Raw genomic sequence first — 17,164 nt, forward strand, 5'->3', positions numbered from 1 at the left:
GAGGGAGAGAGAGGGAGGGAGGGAGGGAGGGAGGGAGGGAGGGAGGGAGGGAGGGGGAGAGAGAGAGAGAGAGAGAGAGAGAGAGAGAGAGAGAGAGAGAGAGAGAGAGAGATCCTGTGTATGTGTGAGTGTATGTGTGTCTCCCTCTCTGCGCCTGTCCTGAGTGCATGGGTTCCGGAGCTTCTCTTTCCTCTCCACAGCCCTGCCCCCGGGGGCCCCCCTCCTCTCCCTCTCCTGCACCAGAAAGCCCATAAGGGAGCAGCCGCCATCATCTCTGTGGACAAAGCACTCACTCTGTATGATCTCATCTGTCGTCCCCCTGTCCGGCCCCAGCTTGGCCTCCTGATGAGAGAGAGAGAGAAAGAGAGAGAGGGAGGGAGGGAGGGAAGGAGAGAGGAAGGGAGGGAGAGGGAGAGGGAGAGGGAGAGGGAGGGAGGGAGGGAGGGAGGGAGAGAGAGAGAGAGGGAGGGAGAGAGAGAGAGAGAGAGAGAGAGAGAGAGAGAGAGAGAGAGAGAGAGAGAGAGAGAGAGAGAGAATGAGAGAGATCTAAAGATCAAGACACAGATGGGAAATGCAAGAAAGGAGACAGAAAAACACAGATACAGAAAGAGAAATATAGATAGAAACTGGATGAAACAGAGGGATGAGAGAGACAGGGGAGGGGTTAAGTGGAAAGAGACAGAAAATCAGAGCTACACAGAGCCAGAGAGAGATGCAGAAACAGGAAGACAAGGACAGAAAGAGACAGAAAGTCAGACAGATTCAGACAGACACAGAGCTAGCACCAGACACAGAGACAGAGAAGGATGCAGAGATTAAAAACAGAGAGACAGAAAGTGAGACAGATGCAGACAGATACAGAGCTAGCACCAGACACAGAGGGACAGGGAAAGAAACAGAGACAAAGACAGGGACAGAAAGTCACATGCGGAGACGGACAGAGAGACAATGACAGAGAAAGTCAGACTGACAACAGAGACACACAGCCAGCACCAGACATAGAAAGAGACAGAGATAGAAACAGAGAGACAGAGACAGAAAGAGATCGATAGAGTCAGAAAGTCAGACAGACACAGACCCAGTATCAGACAAAGAGAGAGAAAGTCCCAGAGAGAGGAGGGATTCGGAGGTAGAGAAAGAATCAGTGAGAAAGTCAGGGGGCCAGGGGAGAGAGTGTGTGGTAAATGTATAGGAAGGCAAAAACAGAAACAATGAGAAACACTTGGAGAAGCTGAGATGGAGCCTGCGCACTGGCCAGGTGCCTGCCAGAGAATCAGCCAGGAACCCCAAAGCTAGCTCACATAGGGGAGTTCAAGGCAGCACCTGTGAAGGCAGGAACATTGGAGATGTTGCTCTGGAGACAAAAGAGCTTTCACTGGTCCAGTGCTCTCCTATTCTTTAAGGTTCTTAATCTGGGTCCTTGGGCCCAAGGGGAGACTTCAGGGGCAGGAAAAAAAAATGCTATCTTTATTTTCACTGACTTCTAAGGAAAATGCAACATTTCCTTTCATTACCGGACTGCCAAAGGGGTCTGTGACTCAAAAAAACTGAAAGCCCTTGTTCTGGGAACTTTGCGTTGAAGTAGCTGAGATAGACAGCCTTGGTTCCATGCCCCTTGTGAAGGCCTGGAGAGCATTGGTAGGTTATAGGAATGAGGAGAAGGGAGGTCACGGAAACAAGATGAAGTCTAAATGATCTCTGGGATCCTCCTCCAGCCTTCCATAGGGAATGCCCTGAGTGCAAAGACAAGGTAGACACCCAGTCAGCAGGAGGGCAAAACAAGCTGAGGAGATGAAAGATAGATGCAGAGACAGAGACACAGGACAGAGCCCGAATCACAGAAAGAGAGTTGGGGAAAGAAACTGGCACATACTATTGTGAGATAGAGATGAAGAGACATCAGAGACATAGAGATAGATAGAGAAAAAAAACAGGGAAAGACAAATACATAAAAGAGGACACACACGAAAAATTAAAAGGCAGAGATATACAAACAGAGATAAAGATTTTGCACAAATCAGGAGGTGCAGAGCCACCTGGAGATATGAAGAGAGATCACCTTTGTAGGAAGGCTTTCCCAGTCCTCTTTCACCTTAATGCCTTCCTTCTAAGACTACTTCCAATTTATGCTGTCTATGTTTATTAAGCTTTTACCACATGGCAGATATCATATGAACTACAACAAAAAGGAAACAGACCCTGTCCTCAGAGCTTACATTTTCCATAATGAAATGGAACCATCCAGCTAAACAGCAGGCATGCTGGCCCAGGCAATACTGGTGAGTACAACTGTAGATGGGATCCTTGGGTACCATCATGAGACCTTGAAAATTGGGTTCCTGATATAAAGACTGATAGATGAGAGCAACTCTGTAGGGAGGAAGAAGGACGGAGCCCACCTAGAGCCCCTTTGGAAAAAAGGATGATGGGATGATAATGAGGAAGGACAGGGATAAAATGGGGACTCATAATGTTGGATCTATGGAGCCCCATGGGGTCTTTGGAGAGATTTCTAGGACTCTGTGGACCTGCATGGGGAAAAAACAATTCCAAGTTCATATCTGCCAACTTTGGCTTGCTTTGTAATCCTCTAGATTATGTTTTATGTATATAAAAACATTATTCTGAGAAGGGATCCACAGACTTAATCAGACTGCCAAAAGAGGGTATGACATAAGAAAGATGAAAGAATTCTGGGGTAAATCAAAGGTAATATTGCAAAGAGCATTTGAAAGAACATTGGTTTGGGAACTGGAATTGGGAATTTGAGAGTTGGCTTTGCCACTAACTTGCTATTGTGTGGCCTTGGTGAAGACATTGCTTCTCTGAAATGGCTAAGTTCTCAGATCCCTTCTAGCTCTAAGATTCTCAGCAATGGAAGTGAAAATCAAGATGGGGGATAAAGGGTGGCTGGAAGGGGGAGGGTGAATCGTGTGTGTGTGTGTGTGTGTGTGTGCACGTGTGTGCGTGTGTATGTGTGTGTGTGTGTGTGTGTGTGTGGTGAGCTTGGCTTCCCTGGAAGTTCCCCAAATCAATGAAAGGCTTAAGAAAGGGAGAAGGCTCAGACAGAGAGGGTGTTCTCAGCAGAGGCACATTGGCCTGGACGGGAAGGGAATGCTTCAGTGAGGCTCAATGTGGACAGAAATGATAAAAGCCAGAGGAGAAGAAGGTTCTTTAAATGAATGACATCCACATCAAACCACAACTTTTCCAGAATAGGATATAGAAAAAGGGACCAAGTGGGTGCAAGGCAGGGATCATTTACTATAGACACTTAGCTGAAGCTCAGGGGAATCAAGAGTAGTCACCACTGTTATTATTAATAAATGTTACTGTTTGCAGTTATTGCTTTGAATGTTATTCTTCATAATTAAATACTACTGACACTTGTAATCATGATGGGATTGATAAGTGAGATCAACCCTTGTTTCAGGGCCTGCGGCAGTCCTCCACATACCAGTGCAGACAGGAGATGAAAATCAAGCTGGATAGAGGCTGAGCCTAACCAAGTGATGATAGAGGGGAAAGTCTGGCCACCCAGGAAAGGGCTGAGTTTCTGTAGGGGCAGGCCAAGAACCACTGGCCTAACACATGGGGGCTGCTGCTCAATTCTCAGGCCCCCTTATGGGGCAAGAACCTCAGGGAGGCACTGAGAGGTATGAATACTCAGAGGTTTGATTACATAGTACTGGGTCCTTTAAGCCTGGACCCAACATGAAAGACACCTGGTAGATTCAATTCAGAGTTCTGCTTTTTGAATTCTGCCTGTTTCTTGGTGGTGTGGCTGAAGTCATCAGTCCAGTTCTACTCAGTGCCTGAAGGAGTCTAGGTAGGCTATGATAACTGGCAGCAGCAGTAACCACATTAAGAGTTAATGATCACAAGTGCCTCAAGGTTTTCTAAGAGCTTTAAATATATCATCTCACTTTTTCCTTACAACCATCCTGGAAAGTACTACTATTTGCTCCATTTTACAGATGAGGAAACAGGCTGAGGAAAGTTAAGGGTTTAATAGCTCTGAATGCCTTCCAGTGGAATTTGAACTCAGGTCTTTTCTTCCTGACTTCAAGTCCAGCTCTCTGTTGTTTTTATTTTTTGTTATTAATGAGGTTTTTTTAAATGAACAATAAACGATTTCCCATCCTATTCATTCCCCTCAGTGGAAAAGAAAATAAAACCAAAAACGCTTGTAAGGCAACATCCAGAGCTATGATGTGAGTCCACCCCAAAACCCTATTGATGCAAAGACAGAACAATGCCAAGAAAGAAGCCAGTTGGAAGAATCTCTCTGCTGGGGAAGGTCGTACTTCACAGTGACCCTCAAAAGTATGCGTGGGGAGGAAGCATGCCTCGGTTGTGCCTACCAGCTGATTTTGGAGTGAATTTGTCTCGGTTTGCTGCACATACGGCCAACAGTCGATAGCCAAGATCCAGGTCAAATCCTTGTTGGGCTGCTACTCGACTAACAACCTGAAAAGAGACAGATGGAGAGAGAGAAAGTGTGTCATTTTCCAAATAATTGCCAAGTCAAAGCATCAACCTGACTTGCTTCCATAGGAAGTATCATTTGGGGAGACCTGTAGTGCCTCTAATATAGTACCCTTCATATAACATCATCACCACCACCATCATCATCACCACCACTATCACCGCCACCACCATCATCACCACCTTTACCATAACAATCACCTCCACCACCATCACCTTCATCACCCTTTACTTGCAAAGTTTTTTTCTTAGCACTTTCACATTTTTTCACTCCTCACAACCACCCTTTGAGGTAAGTGCTAGTGTTATTCCTATTTTATTGATAAAGAAATTGAAGACCACAGGACCACAGATTTAGAGCTGTTTTGGGACCCCAAAGGCCATCTAACTTAACATCCCAATTGTACAGTTGAGGAAACTGAGGCCCAGTGACATTAAGAGTCACACAGGTCATGGCAAGGGCAGAATTTGAACCCAAACCCCCCAACTCCAGAGGGTTTGAGAGAGACTGAGTGATTTTCCTGTTCTCATAGCCTACTAAGTGTCCGAGGTGGGACTCATGTCCATGGCTCTATCTATAACGGAGAGGTGAGAGATAGAGAAGTAGGCAGGGCAGATATTATCTCCATTTTACAAATGAGAAAACTGAGGTGAAATGACCTGCTCCACCGTCACGAGACTAGAACCCCAAGTTCTTGTTTCTTTCCATTTATACCAAAATGCTGCCTCCTCTTGGGAGTGAATGATTCTTTACTAGGCTTCTGTCTGAAGTCTTGTCAGGACATTTCTCAAATGCTCCTTGAAATGGGAGACAGAAGCAAATGAAAACCATGGATGGGTCCATAACTTTGCTCCTGATTAAGTTGGGTAAGGAGTCTTCTTTTGGTGTAAAGAAAAAAACTTTCTGAAATGGAGTTTCCCTCTTATTCCTCTCCCCTTTGTCTAGGGATCTGTTCCTAGGGAGTGTTTTCTATGGGCAGAGGCATAGGAGAGAAATGTCTCCCACCCCCCATCCCCCAGGTTGAGCTGACCTTTATAGGTCAGCTGTCTGTGACCCAGGGAAGTCAGGTGGGAGACTCCAGTGAACCTGGCTGGAAGGAGAGGTATAATATAGGACCTGAGCACCTTTCACTGACTTCTAGAAGAAGACGTTCTTAAACTCTGAAATTACACTGGATAGTGTCTTTCTGTTCCATTCCTGACTTCTATGCATTCATGCCACCCTCCCTTGCCCAACAGAATTATCTCCATTTAGGATCTGGTCACTGATTTTCAGTCATTTTTCAGTTGTGTCTGAATCTTCATGACCCCACCAGGGGTTTTCTTGGCAAAGATACTGGAATGGTTCATCATTTCCTTCTCCAGCTCATTTTACACATGAGGAAACTGAGGCAAACAGGGTTCAGTGACTTGTCCAGGGTCACACAGCTAGTAGGGTCTGAGGCTGGACTTGAACTCAGTAAAATGAGTTTTCCTTATTCTAGGCTCAGTACTATATCACCTAATTGCCCCCATCATCAGTTTAGGAATTTAGGAATCTATAGCGCTCCTTCCAAAAGAATTTTACTAAGCTCTTAAAAATTTTTATTAATGTCTTTTGTTTCAATATCACATTCATTTCTGAATACATTCCTCCCCCACCCAACCTTCCCTTTTAGCAGAAAACAATAGTAGTTCAACAAAACCAATAATTTATGAGAATATTGCAATCTTCTACCAATGTGGCTGCCTTCTCCTACTTTTATAACAAAGCAAGGGAAGTACATTTATTTATCTCTTCTTGGGGTTATGCTTGGTTATTATAAAAGCATAAATGATTTTTTTTAAAAAATATACTTTATTCTTTCAATTAGGAGTGTCCTAAAAAATCTGGGGCGTATGATCAATCGAAGGAAAAGTGGCATGACAAACACTTGAAAAGTGGTACACACCACGGTTCCAATCCCTTTCTTTGAGTATGTCAAGAAACAGTAAACATCTCCTTAGAGATGGAGAAGAGAAAGAGGTTAATGCCTGCGACTGCCATCCTTTTTGGCCATTACTTTTACAGCAAGCAGAGGACAGTGCTGACTTTCACCAGCAGTGAAAAGAGCGATTAGGTAGCATCCATGAACAACTGAGCCATCGCTGGCAGGCACACAATGAACTGCAAACCCTTGGTGTCTATTCCTTACAGTACAGGGATTTTTTTTTTAAGTGTTACTAATTACAAAGTTGTTCCATTGTATTGTGTAATGATACAGTACATTTAACACTTATAGGTTAACTATTCAGCAGCATTGGGTGAATTGAATTATTCTGAACTACTTTTCTAGTATCTAGACTTTCTAATTAACAGCACAAAAATGAGATTTCTGTTATTGAGAAGGAATTGCTGTGGACGATGATGCAGTTTATAAGCAGACTGTGTTATTACAGCTGATTTGGAAACGGAGATTCACAAAGATGTAGTAGGTCAGGTTTTAGTGCTGTGAATGTTACTATTACTATTATGAATATTAATAGGATATGGACTGGTTCTGGGATTTCATTCACGCAGGGAATTCCTAGGTAAGGAAAATCCTTCTACCAATACAGATCATACTTTCTTTGCAACTTACACAGTCTTAGGGAATTGCTTACAGAATGATTATTAATAGACCATAATAGAATCCCAGCTGTAGAAGGGGTCTTAGAAATTATCTAGTTCAACCTTCAGATCTCATGGATTCATTAGAGATAGAGACCTAAGATTTAATCTGTATGAGTAACTCCCAGGGGAGGGACCTCCCTTTACTAATGCAAATCCCTCACCTGGCCCTGTAGCTAGATTCTTACAGAATCACCTGGAGCATGAATAGGTGACCTAACTTGCTTAGGGTCACAAAACTAGTTAATGACAAAGTTAGGACTAGAATTCAGATCTCTGGCCTACCTAGCATTTAGTAAACGCTTAATTAATGTTAATGGATTGATTGGCTCAACTATGCATGCTGATTTCTAGCATAGACCCAGTGAGGGCACTCCCTCCTTCACATTAGAGTTTAGCCAAAGCTAATGAACGTAAATGACAGTTCCCAAACTGGAATCACCCGGAAGAAAGGGCCTTCCTGTGACTGAAATACTAGTTTAGTTTTTCCTGCACAAAGGGAAAACATTTCCAAACCAATATGACATAGGACACTTCCACTGCCACCGTTCACTCATACTGGTCTTGTTTTTCCCTCAGACTACTAAGGGGCACAGTGGATAGAGTGTAGGACCTGGAGTCAGGAAGACCTGAGTTCAAATCTGACCTCAGACATCTACTAGGTATGTGACACTGGGCAAGTCATTTAACCCTAGTTGCCTCAGTTTCTTCATCTGTAAAATGAGCTGGAGAAGGAAATGGTGGCAAATCACTCCAGGCTCCTTGAGTCCAAATGAAGTCCCAAAGGGTTAGGCAAGCCTGAACAACAATAAAGGTGACAGGCAATGTTATTTCCAATTCTCATTGACTAGATAAAAAAGTCAGAGGCCCAGAGTTGTAAGGGCTTAAGTCAGCTTTATGTCACACCCACCAGGGTCCCAGCCCTGAGGGGAAAATGCCTCTCTCTTTGTTCAGCTTTGCTGGCTCTACTTTGTCTCCCCAGAAAAGCTAATATCATCGATCTGGTTTACTTAAGAAAAAAAAATCTTTTATTTTCTGAGTCACCGACTGCTGCTGCCTGCCTCCTTAACCTCTCGACTTTCAGGCAGTGTTTTTGAGCACTTGCAAGTGGAATGCTTGTGAAGGAAGGAGAGGAGAAAGGACTGGAGAAACTGAATCAGTGGACCCCGGGCTCACCTATCTCAGGACACTAACTCTCTGCTGGCCTCTTGTCCACTTTAAAAATCTGGGTGCATCCTAGGTCCTCTCAAGAGAAATTAATTTTTCATGCTACCATTCATAAATTTTCCTAAATCTTTTCTGAGTTCATTTCTATTCCTTTTTGTCACTCCTGAGGGTTAGGTTTATTAACCAGCGTATAAAGTAGGATTTGCTTATGTTTACCTTAAATTCACCACAAAGTCCTAAAATCACCCCATAAAATTATTGCAAAATACTGTCTCTTTAACATGAATAATCTCTTGGTAATGTGGTGCAGTTGTGAGTCACAGAATACCGCAATCTCCGAAAAATTGCTAGTGACCCAAAGGCCAATGGAAAGACACAAACACATTGGGTGGAGGTAGGTTGTGGCATGTTACCAACGTGGCCATGTATACTTAGAAGGCATCACTCAGGTCTTGTATGATTGAAAAAGGAATTCTGCTGGTTCTGTATCAACAGTGAAGGATAACAGATGGGCAGCTTGGGCATTACAATGGTGTCCATGAAATATTAGAAGAACTAGAGGAAAGTCCCCAGTGCACTGGCAAGATGGACACTGACAAGACCATGTGATACTAGACTTGATAGATACAGTTGGAAGAGCCCTGGCTATAGAGTCATTAGACTTGAGTTCAGATCTTGCCTCCGGTGCTTATAACCTACGGGACCTTGGCCAAGTTATAACGTCCTTGAGTTTTTCTTTCATTCGTAACGTAAAGGGTTTGGTCTAGATGACCTCTGAGGGACTTTCTGATTCTAGTTTTATGATCTTGTGTAGAAGGCCTCAGAGGATAGCTAACCCAACCCCTTCACTTTAGAAGGTCATACAAGTAGAGTCAGCATTGGAACCCAGGTTCTTTGACTTAAATTCTAACATTATTCGCGCTGTTCTATGTTACTTCCTAGAACCACAGAGAAGGAGAAAGTGTGGATGGGCTGTGACAATGGAGGGAGTATCCATCTGCACTGATGAGATCCATCAAAGGATTCTTCTCTATAAGGAAACCTCGTTGCCCAGTATTTGAGATACTGATGACTAAATCAGGGCTACCTTAGCTGTAGGGCTGCTGCTTGGAAGTGATCCCTGGGTACTCAGTTGTTTGAGTACTTATCCTGTGGCTAAAGTGTTTTGGTCTGAGGAAAGCACTAGGCATTCAGAAAACAGAGAATGGGCTTATAGCATCATGAAAGCAGTGCTGGGAGGGATTTCAGAGGTCAGCTCTTCCATCCTTTAATCTTACAGATGAAGAAATCAACACGAAAAGAAGGTAAATGACACCTAGGATCAGATAGCTAGAAAGTATCAGAGGTGGGATTTGAACTCCGGTCTTCCTGATTCCAAGGTTGGCCCTTTATTTACTAAACCACACTCCTTTTTAGTATTTTTCTGCATTTAACAGATGAGGAAATTGAGGTTCAGAGAGAGAAAGTAATTTGCCCACGGTTAGCATGATAGGTTGTTTTTTTTTCTGTTTTGTTTTTTTGTTTTGTAGCACAGGTCTCTTCATCTCACTGCACTACTATTTCCACACCTCTACCTCCATCTATCCTTCGGTTCACCTCTCTTCAAACTTCAAAGCTACTCGGAGATTTGATCTGGTTGTCACCTCTGTTAATGTGCATCGTAGGTTAGGTTTCATTTAAAAATTTTGTTTTATTTTTAGATCTGAATTTTCTCCCTCTCACCTTCCCTTCCCTATAGGTTGAGTTTCAAAATAAACTGTGTTTGATAGACGCAAACACCCAGCTCTGGCCCTAGGGACTAAGTCACAGACTTCTCCCCAGAGGATCTTATCAATTATGGAAAAAGAAAATATTTGGGGTGAGGTAGGGAGGTTAGGGCTTGCAGATTCCTGACCCGCTAAAGGGTGGGTAAGTGAGGCCGAAGCTTTCTATTGCCCTCTTCTGGCCAACTTGGCTCACACTTCAGCTCGGCCTCTCCCGACATTTCTGTGGGAGCTTACCAGCCCATCAAATACCACTCCTTTTCCTCTGCCCTTTACCAGTATAATTCACACAAGTCCGGTGCTGGGATTTTTAATGAACACTTGAAAGAAACAGTTCAAGCCCTGTAGAGAGTCAATACATTTTTTAGTTCTTCCTCTAGAAAGGTTATTTGTTGGTATTCTGTAACATTGGCTGCCTAACCCTACCCTCTTTCTGACAGCCTGATGCTAAAGTTCTGCTATCTCCCAGAGTTATTATTAACCAGAAAAAGGTGAGATAGACTGAGTGGAGACAGTGTGATAAGCCTGTGGGCACATCTCACTTACCTAATCTTACAGAGTGGTTGTGAGCATCTCATAAGTAAGACTTGGAGTTGGAAGGGACCCAAGAGGTCACTGTGTTCAACCTCCTCATTTTATAGATGAGGAAACTGAGGCCCAGAGAGCTTAAAATCACAGGGTCCTAGATTTACTGTGGGAAAGGCTCTTATGGATCTTCAGGGTAGGAAGTGGCAAAGCCAGGATTTAAACCCAAGTGTCCTGACTACATCCAAAGTTCTTTCCATATACCAAGCTGTCTCATTGCTTTTTCTGGATGACATGCCCAGAGAATCTACGAAGGCCAGCCTGAAAGCCATGTTTAGAATTACTGAATGTGCCCACCAGAGTCATCTAATCCAATCTCACTTTCCTTAAAATAAGCTTTTAAAAAAACTTTTGTTTAGATTGCACTCACTTCTGGATGCTCACCTCCTTTTGTTCTCTAAGAATTGAGTCTTTCTCTCATGGTGGGGGAAAATAACCCCAAAAAACCAGTTAAGTAACACCACATGACATGGTGACATCCTAAAAGGTACCCAATAGTCTGCTCTAGTAATCTCTCATCTCTTACCCAAAAGGAGGAGGAAGAGATATTTCATTTCCTGTTCTCTGGAACCATTTTTTACCAATTCTTTTATTTTACAGATAAGAAAACTGAGTAACAGAAAAATCTAGCTCACAGAGCCAAGTTGGGAGGAGCATTCCCAAGTTTACACTGGGTGTGGGTGAGGATGCACGATGCCAGATTCTAGCTGTGAATATGGCTCTGAGTGCTGGTCTAGAACTCACATCTTCAGGTGATGGGAGAAACACTCATCAAGTAACTCAAGGGACTCAGGTTATAGACCCAGTACTAATTTGCTCTATGACCTTGGACAAATCCTTTCCACCTCCTTAGGCATTTATTTTCTTACCTATTAAATGAGATTAATAATCCCTCTGCTCTCTACCTCACTGAGTGGTTGTATGAGTATAAAAAGAGAGGATCATAGACTCAGAGTGAGAAGGGACCTGTGAAGTCATGTAGTCCAACCCCTTCATTTTACAGAGGAAACTGAGACAAATAGGTTAAATGACTTTCTCATTAATGTAATTGCTCTAGTCAGATTCAGGATTTGAAACTACATGACTCCAAGGCTAGTAGTATTCTATCCACTTCACTACTTGTCACTACCGTGACAACCAGATCATGGTGTAATAGAAGGAAGGGAATTAACATTTATTAAGCACCTACTGTATGCTAAATGCTTTACAAGTTCTGGCTCCAACACTCCCGTGACCACAAACAAGTCACATAATCTCACTGAGATTTATTTTCTCCATTTATATAGAGGAGTTGTTTTGGGTTGTATCTGGCTTCATGACCCCATTTGGGGTTTTCTTGGCAAAGATACTAGAGTGGTTTGCCATTTCCTTCTTCAGCTCATTTTACAAATGAAAAGAATGGAGGCAAACAGGGTTAAGTGACTTGCCCAGGGTCATATAGTTAGGAAGTATCTGAGGCCAGATTTGAATGGACGATGATGAGTCTTCCTGACCAGTTCCAGTGCTCTACCTACTGCACCATCTAGCTGCTCCATAATGGAAATACTGTTATATATACATTCCCACCTTCAGAAGGCTGTTATGAGACAATCACATTGTAAATCTTACAAGCCCAGGAGAGTTCTTTGCCTAAATACAAAGCACTGAATGAGTCAAGGATGACTACGAAGAGGCTTTCACACCCTACTGCGGCAAACCAAGTTCAAACCCTATTCAGTGGAGCCTCCTGACTGTCTGAGTTTCTCGTCTGGGGACACTGGCCACAGCCTGGGGTGGATGTCTCCCTGGAACAAAGGGAGGCTTTATGTAACCAGAACCTCATGCTGAGTTGGGAAGAACTAAAGATGAGTGAGAAAGAGTGGTTAGCTTGGTTGAAACGTTCCAGCCACCAGGATCTTTCCCAATAGCTCTGTTGATGTCTTTGCAACCACTAGTGGAAAAGGATGAGTGGGGATGGGCAGGTGGTAAATGCGATGGTGAGAACTGGTGGGTGTCCTCTAGATTCTTCCAATATGAGCATCATAGGAAATGTCTTCTTTTGTCTTTTCCCCTTCCATTGGAAGCATTACATATATAAATAATGCTACCATTGTATACCCAGCTTGGTGCTCAAAGACCAGAGAGAACAGTATGGCAGGAGAGGACTTTGGGAACAAAAGAAGAAAAGGAGGCATTTAGGTGTAATGGAAAGTGTGCTGAATTTGAAGTCAGAGGATTTGAGTTTAAAACCTGACTATGAAAAATATTACCTAGGTGATGATCTTCAAGTCACTTACCTTAGTTTCTTAACCTAACTTAGGAACTTAGTTGTTTATTTTTTTAATCCATAAATTGAAGGGGTTGGATGGGAGGCAGAGTATATAGTAGAAAGATTTCAGGATTTAGAGTCGGACGATATGGTTTTAAATCCCAGTCCTTGTCACTTATGATTTGTGTGACCTTAGGCAAACTACTCAATCTCTCCAGGTCTCAGTGATCTTATTTGAACAATGAAAGGGTTGGGCCAGAAGGGCCTCAAAGGCTCCCTTCCAAACTCTAAATCTATGATCCTATGACTTGATAATTTCTAATTTGAGCACTAAATTCTTTGAACCTAAAAAAAAGGGGGGGCTGGTTTATTTATGAACTAATCACTCAATCTCATTTTTATTTTCAAAGAGAGTACAAATTCAATTTGTCTAAAACCCAATTTAGCACCACCTCCAGTCCCACCCATCGCACTAATCCATGATGTCTCCATTTCAGTTAATGGGACCACCATGCTCCTATCTGTCACCCAAACTTGAAATGTTGGCTACTTTTTCCTCAGTCTCTACTGGGATCACCAGTTGAAAATTCCTGTTGATTCTCCCTTTGCCCTGCCTAGAGAATCTGTTCCTTCCTTTGCCTTCCCACTGCTGATGGCCCTTTCTCCAGCACCCTCAGTCATCTCTTACGTTGTTGTTGTTCAGTCATTCTCACTCATGTCTGACTCCATTTAGGGTTTTTGTGGCAAAGGTACCAGAGTGGTTTGCCATTTCTTTCTCTAGCTCATTTTACAGATAAGGAAACTAGGGCAAACAGTTAAATGACTTGCCCAGGGTCACACTGCTGTATCTGAGACCAGGTTTGAACTCAGGAAGATGAGTCTTCTTGACTCCAAGGACTGGCACTCTGTTCACTGGATAGTTGCCCCATCTCTTATTTAGGAGACTATTATTATAATACCCTCTTAAACGAATTTCTCTAATTTCTTCCTTTTCCATACACTGTTGCCAGACTAAACTCTTAAGGTATGGTGATTAACATGGCTCACGTTACTTCCCTATACAATGATAACTTTTGATGAACCTTCACTGTTTATCAAATACAGTTCAAACTCAGTCACTCATTCAAGATATTTCACAATCTGGTCCTAACTTCCCTATGTAAATCTGCCATCATTTTGTCTCCCACCATTAATTCCCTTTATTCCAGCCCAGCTAGATTTTTCACCCTCTGTGAATAATGAGGAAGCAGTGGAAAGAGCACTGGTTCTGGAGTTTGAGGACCTGGCCTCAGAGAATCTCCCAGGGCTTCAGCTCTTTCTTCCATAAGAGAAAGGGACTGGATTAGATGGTCCATGAGATGCCTTCCAGCGCTATTCCACAAACCACCTACAACCTATACTTTCCTACAGCCATATCCTTGCTCACACTTTTTCCCTCTGACTATCTCTGTCTAATGAAGCTTTGCCCATCCTTCAAAGCCCTAGCTATGTGACTCTGGCCAAGTCACATATCCCTCCGATCTCGGTTTCCTATCTCATGGAGATTGTGAGAATCAAAGGAGATGATCTACTTTCAAGGGATCTACAAACCTAAAGATGTAATATAAATGTCAGTCACTTGTTATCATGCCTCATGTTATTATTAGATCCCCAAATTGCCTAATCTATTAGACTCTACTGCCCATGGACTTGTGCTATCTACTTACTACATGTGTATAAGCTGAAATGTCTTCTCCTTTCAGATCTCATGTGCTGAGTATACAGTAGGCATTCAAGAAATGTTTGTTTGGCTGAGAAAGCAGGGCTATTCCCCTAGCTCTATGGCAGAGAATTCTCTCTTGCCCTAAGACTTTTGGAAGAAAGCCTTGTGAAGTGAGAAAAGAGAAAGAGCACCTGACTTTACTAAGGCCAAGGTCACAGGCTGAGTAATTCCCACTCAGAGGGTCTCCTGGAGGCCAGCCAGGTGAAGGACTTCTGCTGTGCCTGGCAGCTCCCCATAGGTGGAGGGCTGAAAGTCCAGGGGCTTAACCCTGGGTAAACAGAGCAGATAGGCCCACAAAGCAGTGAGTCCCAGGAGCAGAGGGGTGGAGGTCCTGCCAGCTGCAGGGAGATGGGCATAGTAAAGTTTCTGTTCTTCCTGGAAACATGGGGATCACAGGAGGGCAGCAGACGTCTGCCCTTCGGACTCTGGCATCCAGTAGCAGTAGCATAAGATGCAGTCCCTCTGAGGGTTACTGCTTACATAGCTGTCCCCTACTTAATCAGCAGCAGCAGCAACTAGCACTTATATGTTCTTTAAGGTACACGTACTATCTCATTTGGTCTTCATAACAACTCAAGGAGATTAGGTGCCTTTGTTATTCTTATTTTACAGTTGAGGAAATGGAAGTAAACTGAGGTCAAGTGACTTGCCCAGGGTCACACAACTATTAAATGACTGAAGTAGGATATGAATGATGGTTTTCTTGACATCAAGGTAACCAGGCCATCTAGTCCCTCTTTCCCATCTCACTGACACAGAGAACATGCTATATCCTGTCTAATAAGCTTTCTTCAAAGCTCATCTTGAAAAAATAAGGTCCAGAGGAATCACATGCAGTCTCCTTTTAGGAGGAGGAACTAAGTTGGGGACTGAGGAGGTCCCTTGCAGGGGGAAAAGCCAGGGACCAGCATCAGGGAAGTGCTGATCTATGGTAGCAGGACACCAATAGCTTCAGTCATCAGTCCTGTTGAAGGCACCAGCATCTTTCTCACTCTGAGATTGTCTGTTTGCAGAATAGAAAAGCAGGGAAAACCCAGGCCTCTGAGCTGGGAATCCAGGTCATGGCAAAGTGCTGTCATTCTGTGTAACCTTGATGCTTGGCCGTGGGTTTGTATACCTTTACACTGTATGTTTCTCTGGGGAAGTCTTATGGATTAGGCTATGCTATTAACTGTCTGAGGTCTTAGGCATGTAATAAACCCAAGTGATCACTGGGCTTTTTGAAATATCACTGACAGTTGATATATCTTCTGAACTCTGTCTCTGCCAGAGACCCTGATAAGGAAATTCTTCCTCCCTCCTCCCTCCTCTGCCCCAGCCCCCATTCTTCTTCCTGTCCACCTAGAGGTAGTTAGTTGGTACAGTGGATAGAGAAGTCGGTCTAGAGTCAGAAAGATTTGAGTTTAAGTCTCAGATATTAGCTGTGTGACCTTGGGCAAATCACTCTCTGATCTGTCATAAACGGAAATCATGACAGCCTCTATCAAACAGGGCTGCTGGGAGGATCAATGAGATGGTATTTTAAAGTGACGAGCACAATGCCAGTCATATAATAAAGCCTGCCTCTTCTCTCTTCCTCCCCCCTTTAGCAGTGGCCCCATTGAACAGAAGAGGAGTGGAAGGATAAGTGGAATGGAACGAGAAGAAAGGGCAGGGGCCGAAAGAAATCTGACATCAAATAGTTGGATGGAAAGTTCTGGTCTGAGGTTGATTAATATTTTTTTAAGTAAATTTTTTTTGAAAGTTGAGTTAAGCTGCAAAATGTATTTGGAAGTGTGAAAGAAAAAAACAGAAAAAAGAGAGTGCTACATTCCCTCTTCCCAAATGGAACAGACTGAGTCAAAACTGTACAATAAGACCTCTGATGTTTTGGGAAAGTCCCTGATCAATCATATTAATAGTGTGGGAGCTACTTAGAAGCTCTGGGTGATGCAAAAGCTCTAATGACGCCAGAGGCTAAGTGGTTTTTAATTTCTATCCTCCAAAGTCATGTGGATTCAGAGGAATTTGTTTTGAAAGGTCATTTTAGGAATTGCAGAGACTGCAAAGGGATGGGAAGAAGGAATGGTTGTCCCCACAGGGCCAAGAAGTGGCACCTTCAGCTCCACAGAGTCACAGGATAGGAACCTGGGGGGACCTGGGAGATCACCTAGTCACAGGGCTCATTCTGTCAGAGGAGAGGACTCTTCAGCAAAGATTAGGGAAATGGGGAGGGGGAGGATATAATGCGGTGGGCCATTAGAGATATGGGGAAGGGCAACATGTATGGACAGGTGCCCCTGGCAGTTACCTGGATCCTGCTAATTCTCAATCCTTACAAAGCAAGCAGAAGCCTTTGACTCCTATTTCTTCTCCTTGAAGATATATAATAGTTAATTCGGGGGTCTATGAGGCACAAATAAAATCTTTATTATTATTTATCATATTAGGCCATTAGGTGACACAGTGGATTAAATGCTGGACCTGAAATTAGGAAGGCCTAAATTAAAAATTGACCTTAGACTCTGGGCCACTTAATCTCG

The 17,164-nt window shown here is 43.4% G+C and overlaps 1 protein-coding gene across 14 annotated transcripts in view; it reads right to left on the minus strand.

Annotated features, from left to right (window-relative positions):
• ZMIZ1 (zinc finger MIZ-type containing 1) overlaps positions 1-17,164 on the minus strand; it is a 439,750-nt gene that overhangs the window by 156,844 nt on the left and 265,742 nt on the right. For all 14 annotated transcript variants that reach the window (XM_072628053.1, XM_072628048.1, XM_072628046.1 and 11 more), the window contains one exon: positions 4,365-4,470. In XM_072628053.1, the coding sequence (XP_072484154.1) occupies positions 4,365-4,470 (106 nt within the window). The remainder of the gene's footprint in view (positions 1-4,364; positions 4,471-17,164) is intronic.

The sequence above is a fragment of the Notamacropus eugenii genome, chromosome 1 (genome assembly GCF_028372415.1).
Source record: "Notamacropus eugenii isolate mMacEug1 chromosome 1, mMacEug1.pri_v2, whole genome shotgun sequence".
Taxonomy (NCBI): Eukaryota; Metazoa; Chordata; class Mammalia; order Diprotodontia; family Macropodidae; genus Notamacropus; species Notamacropus eugenii.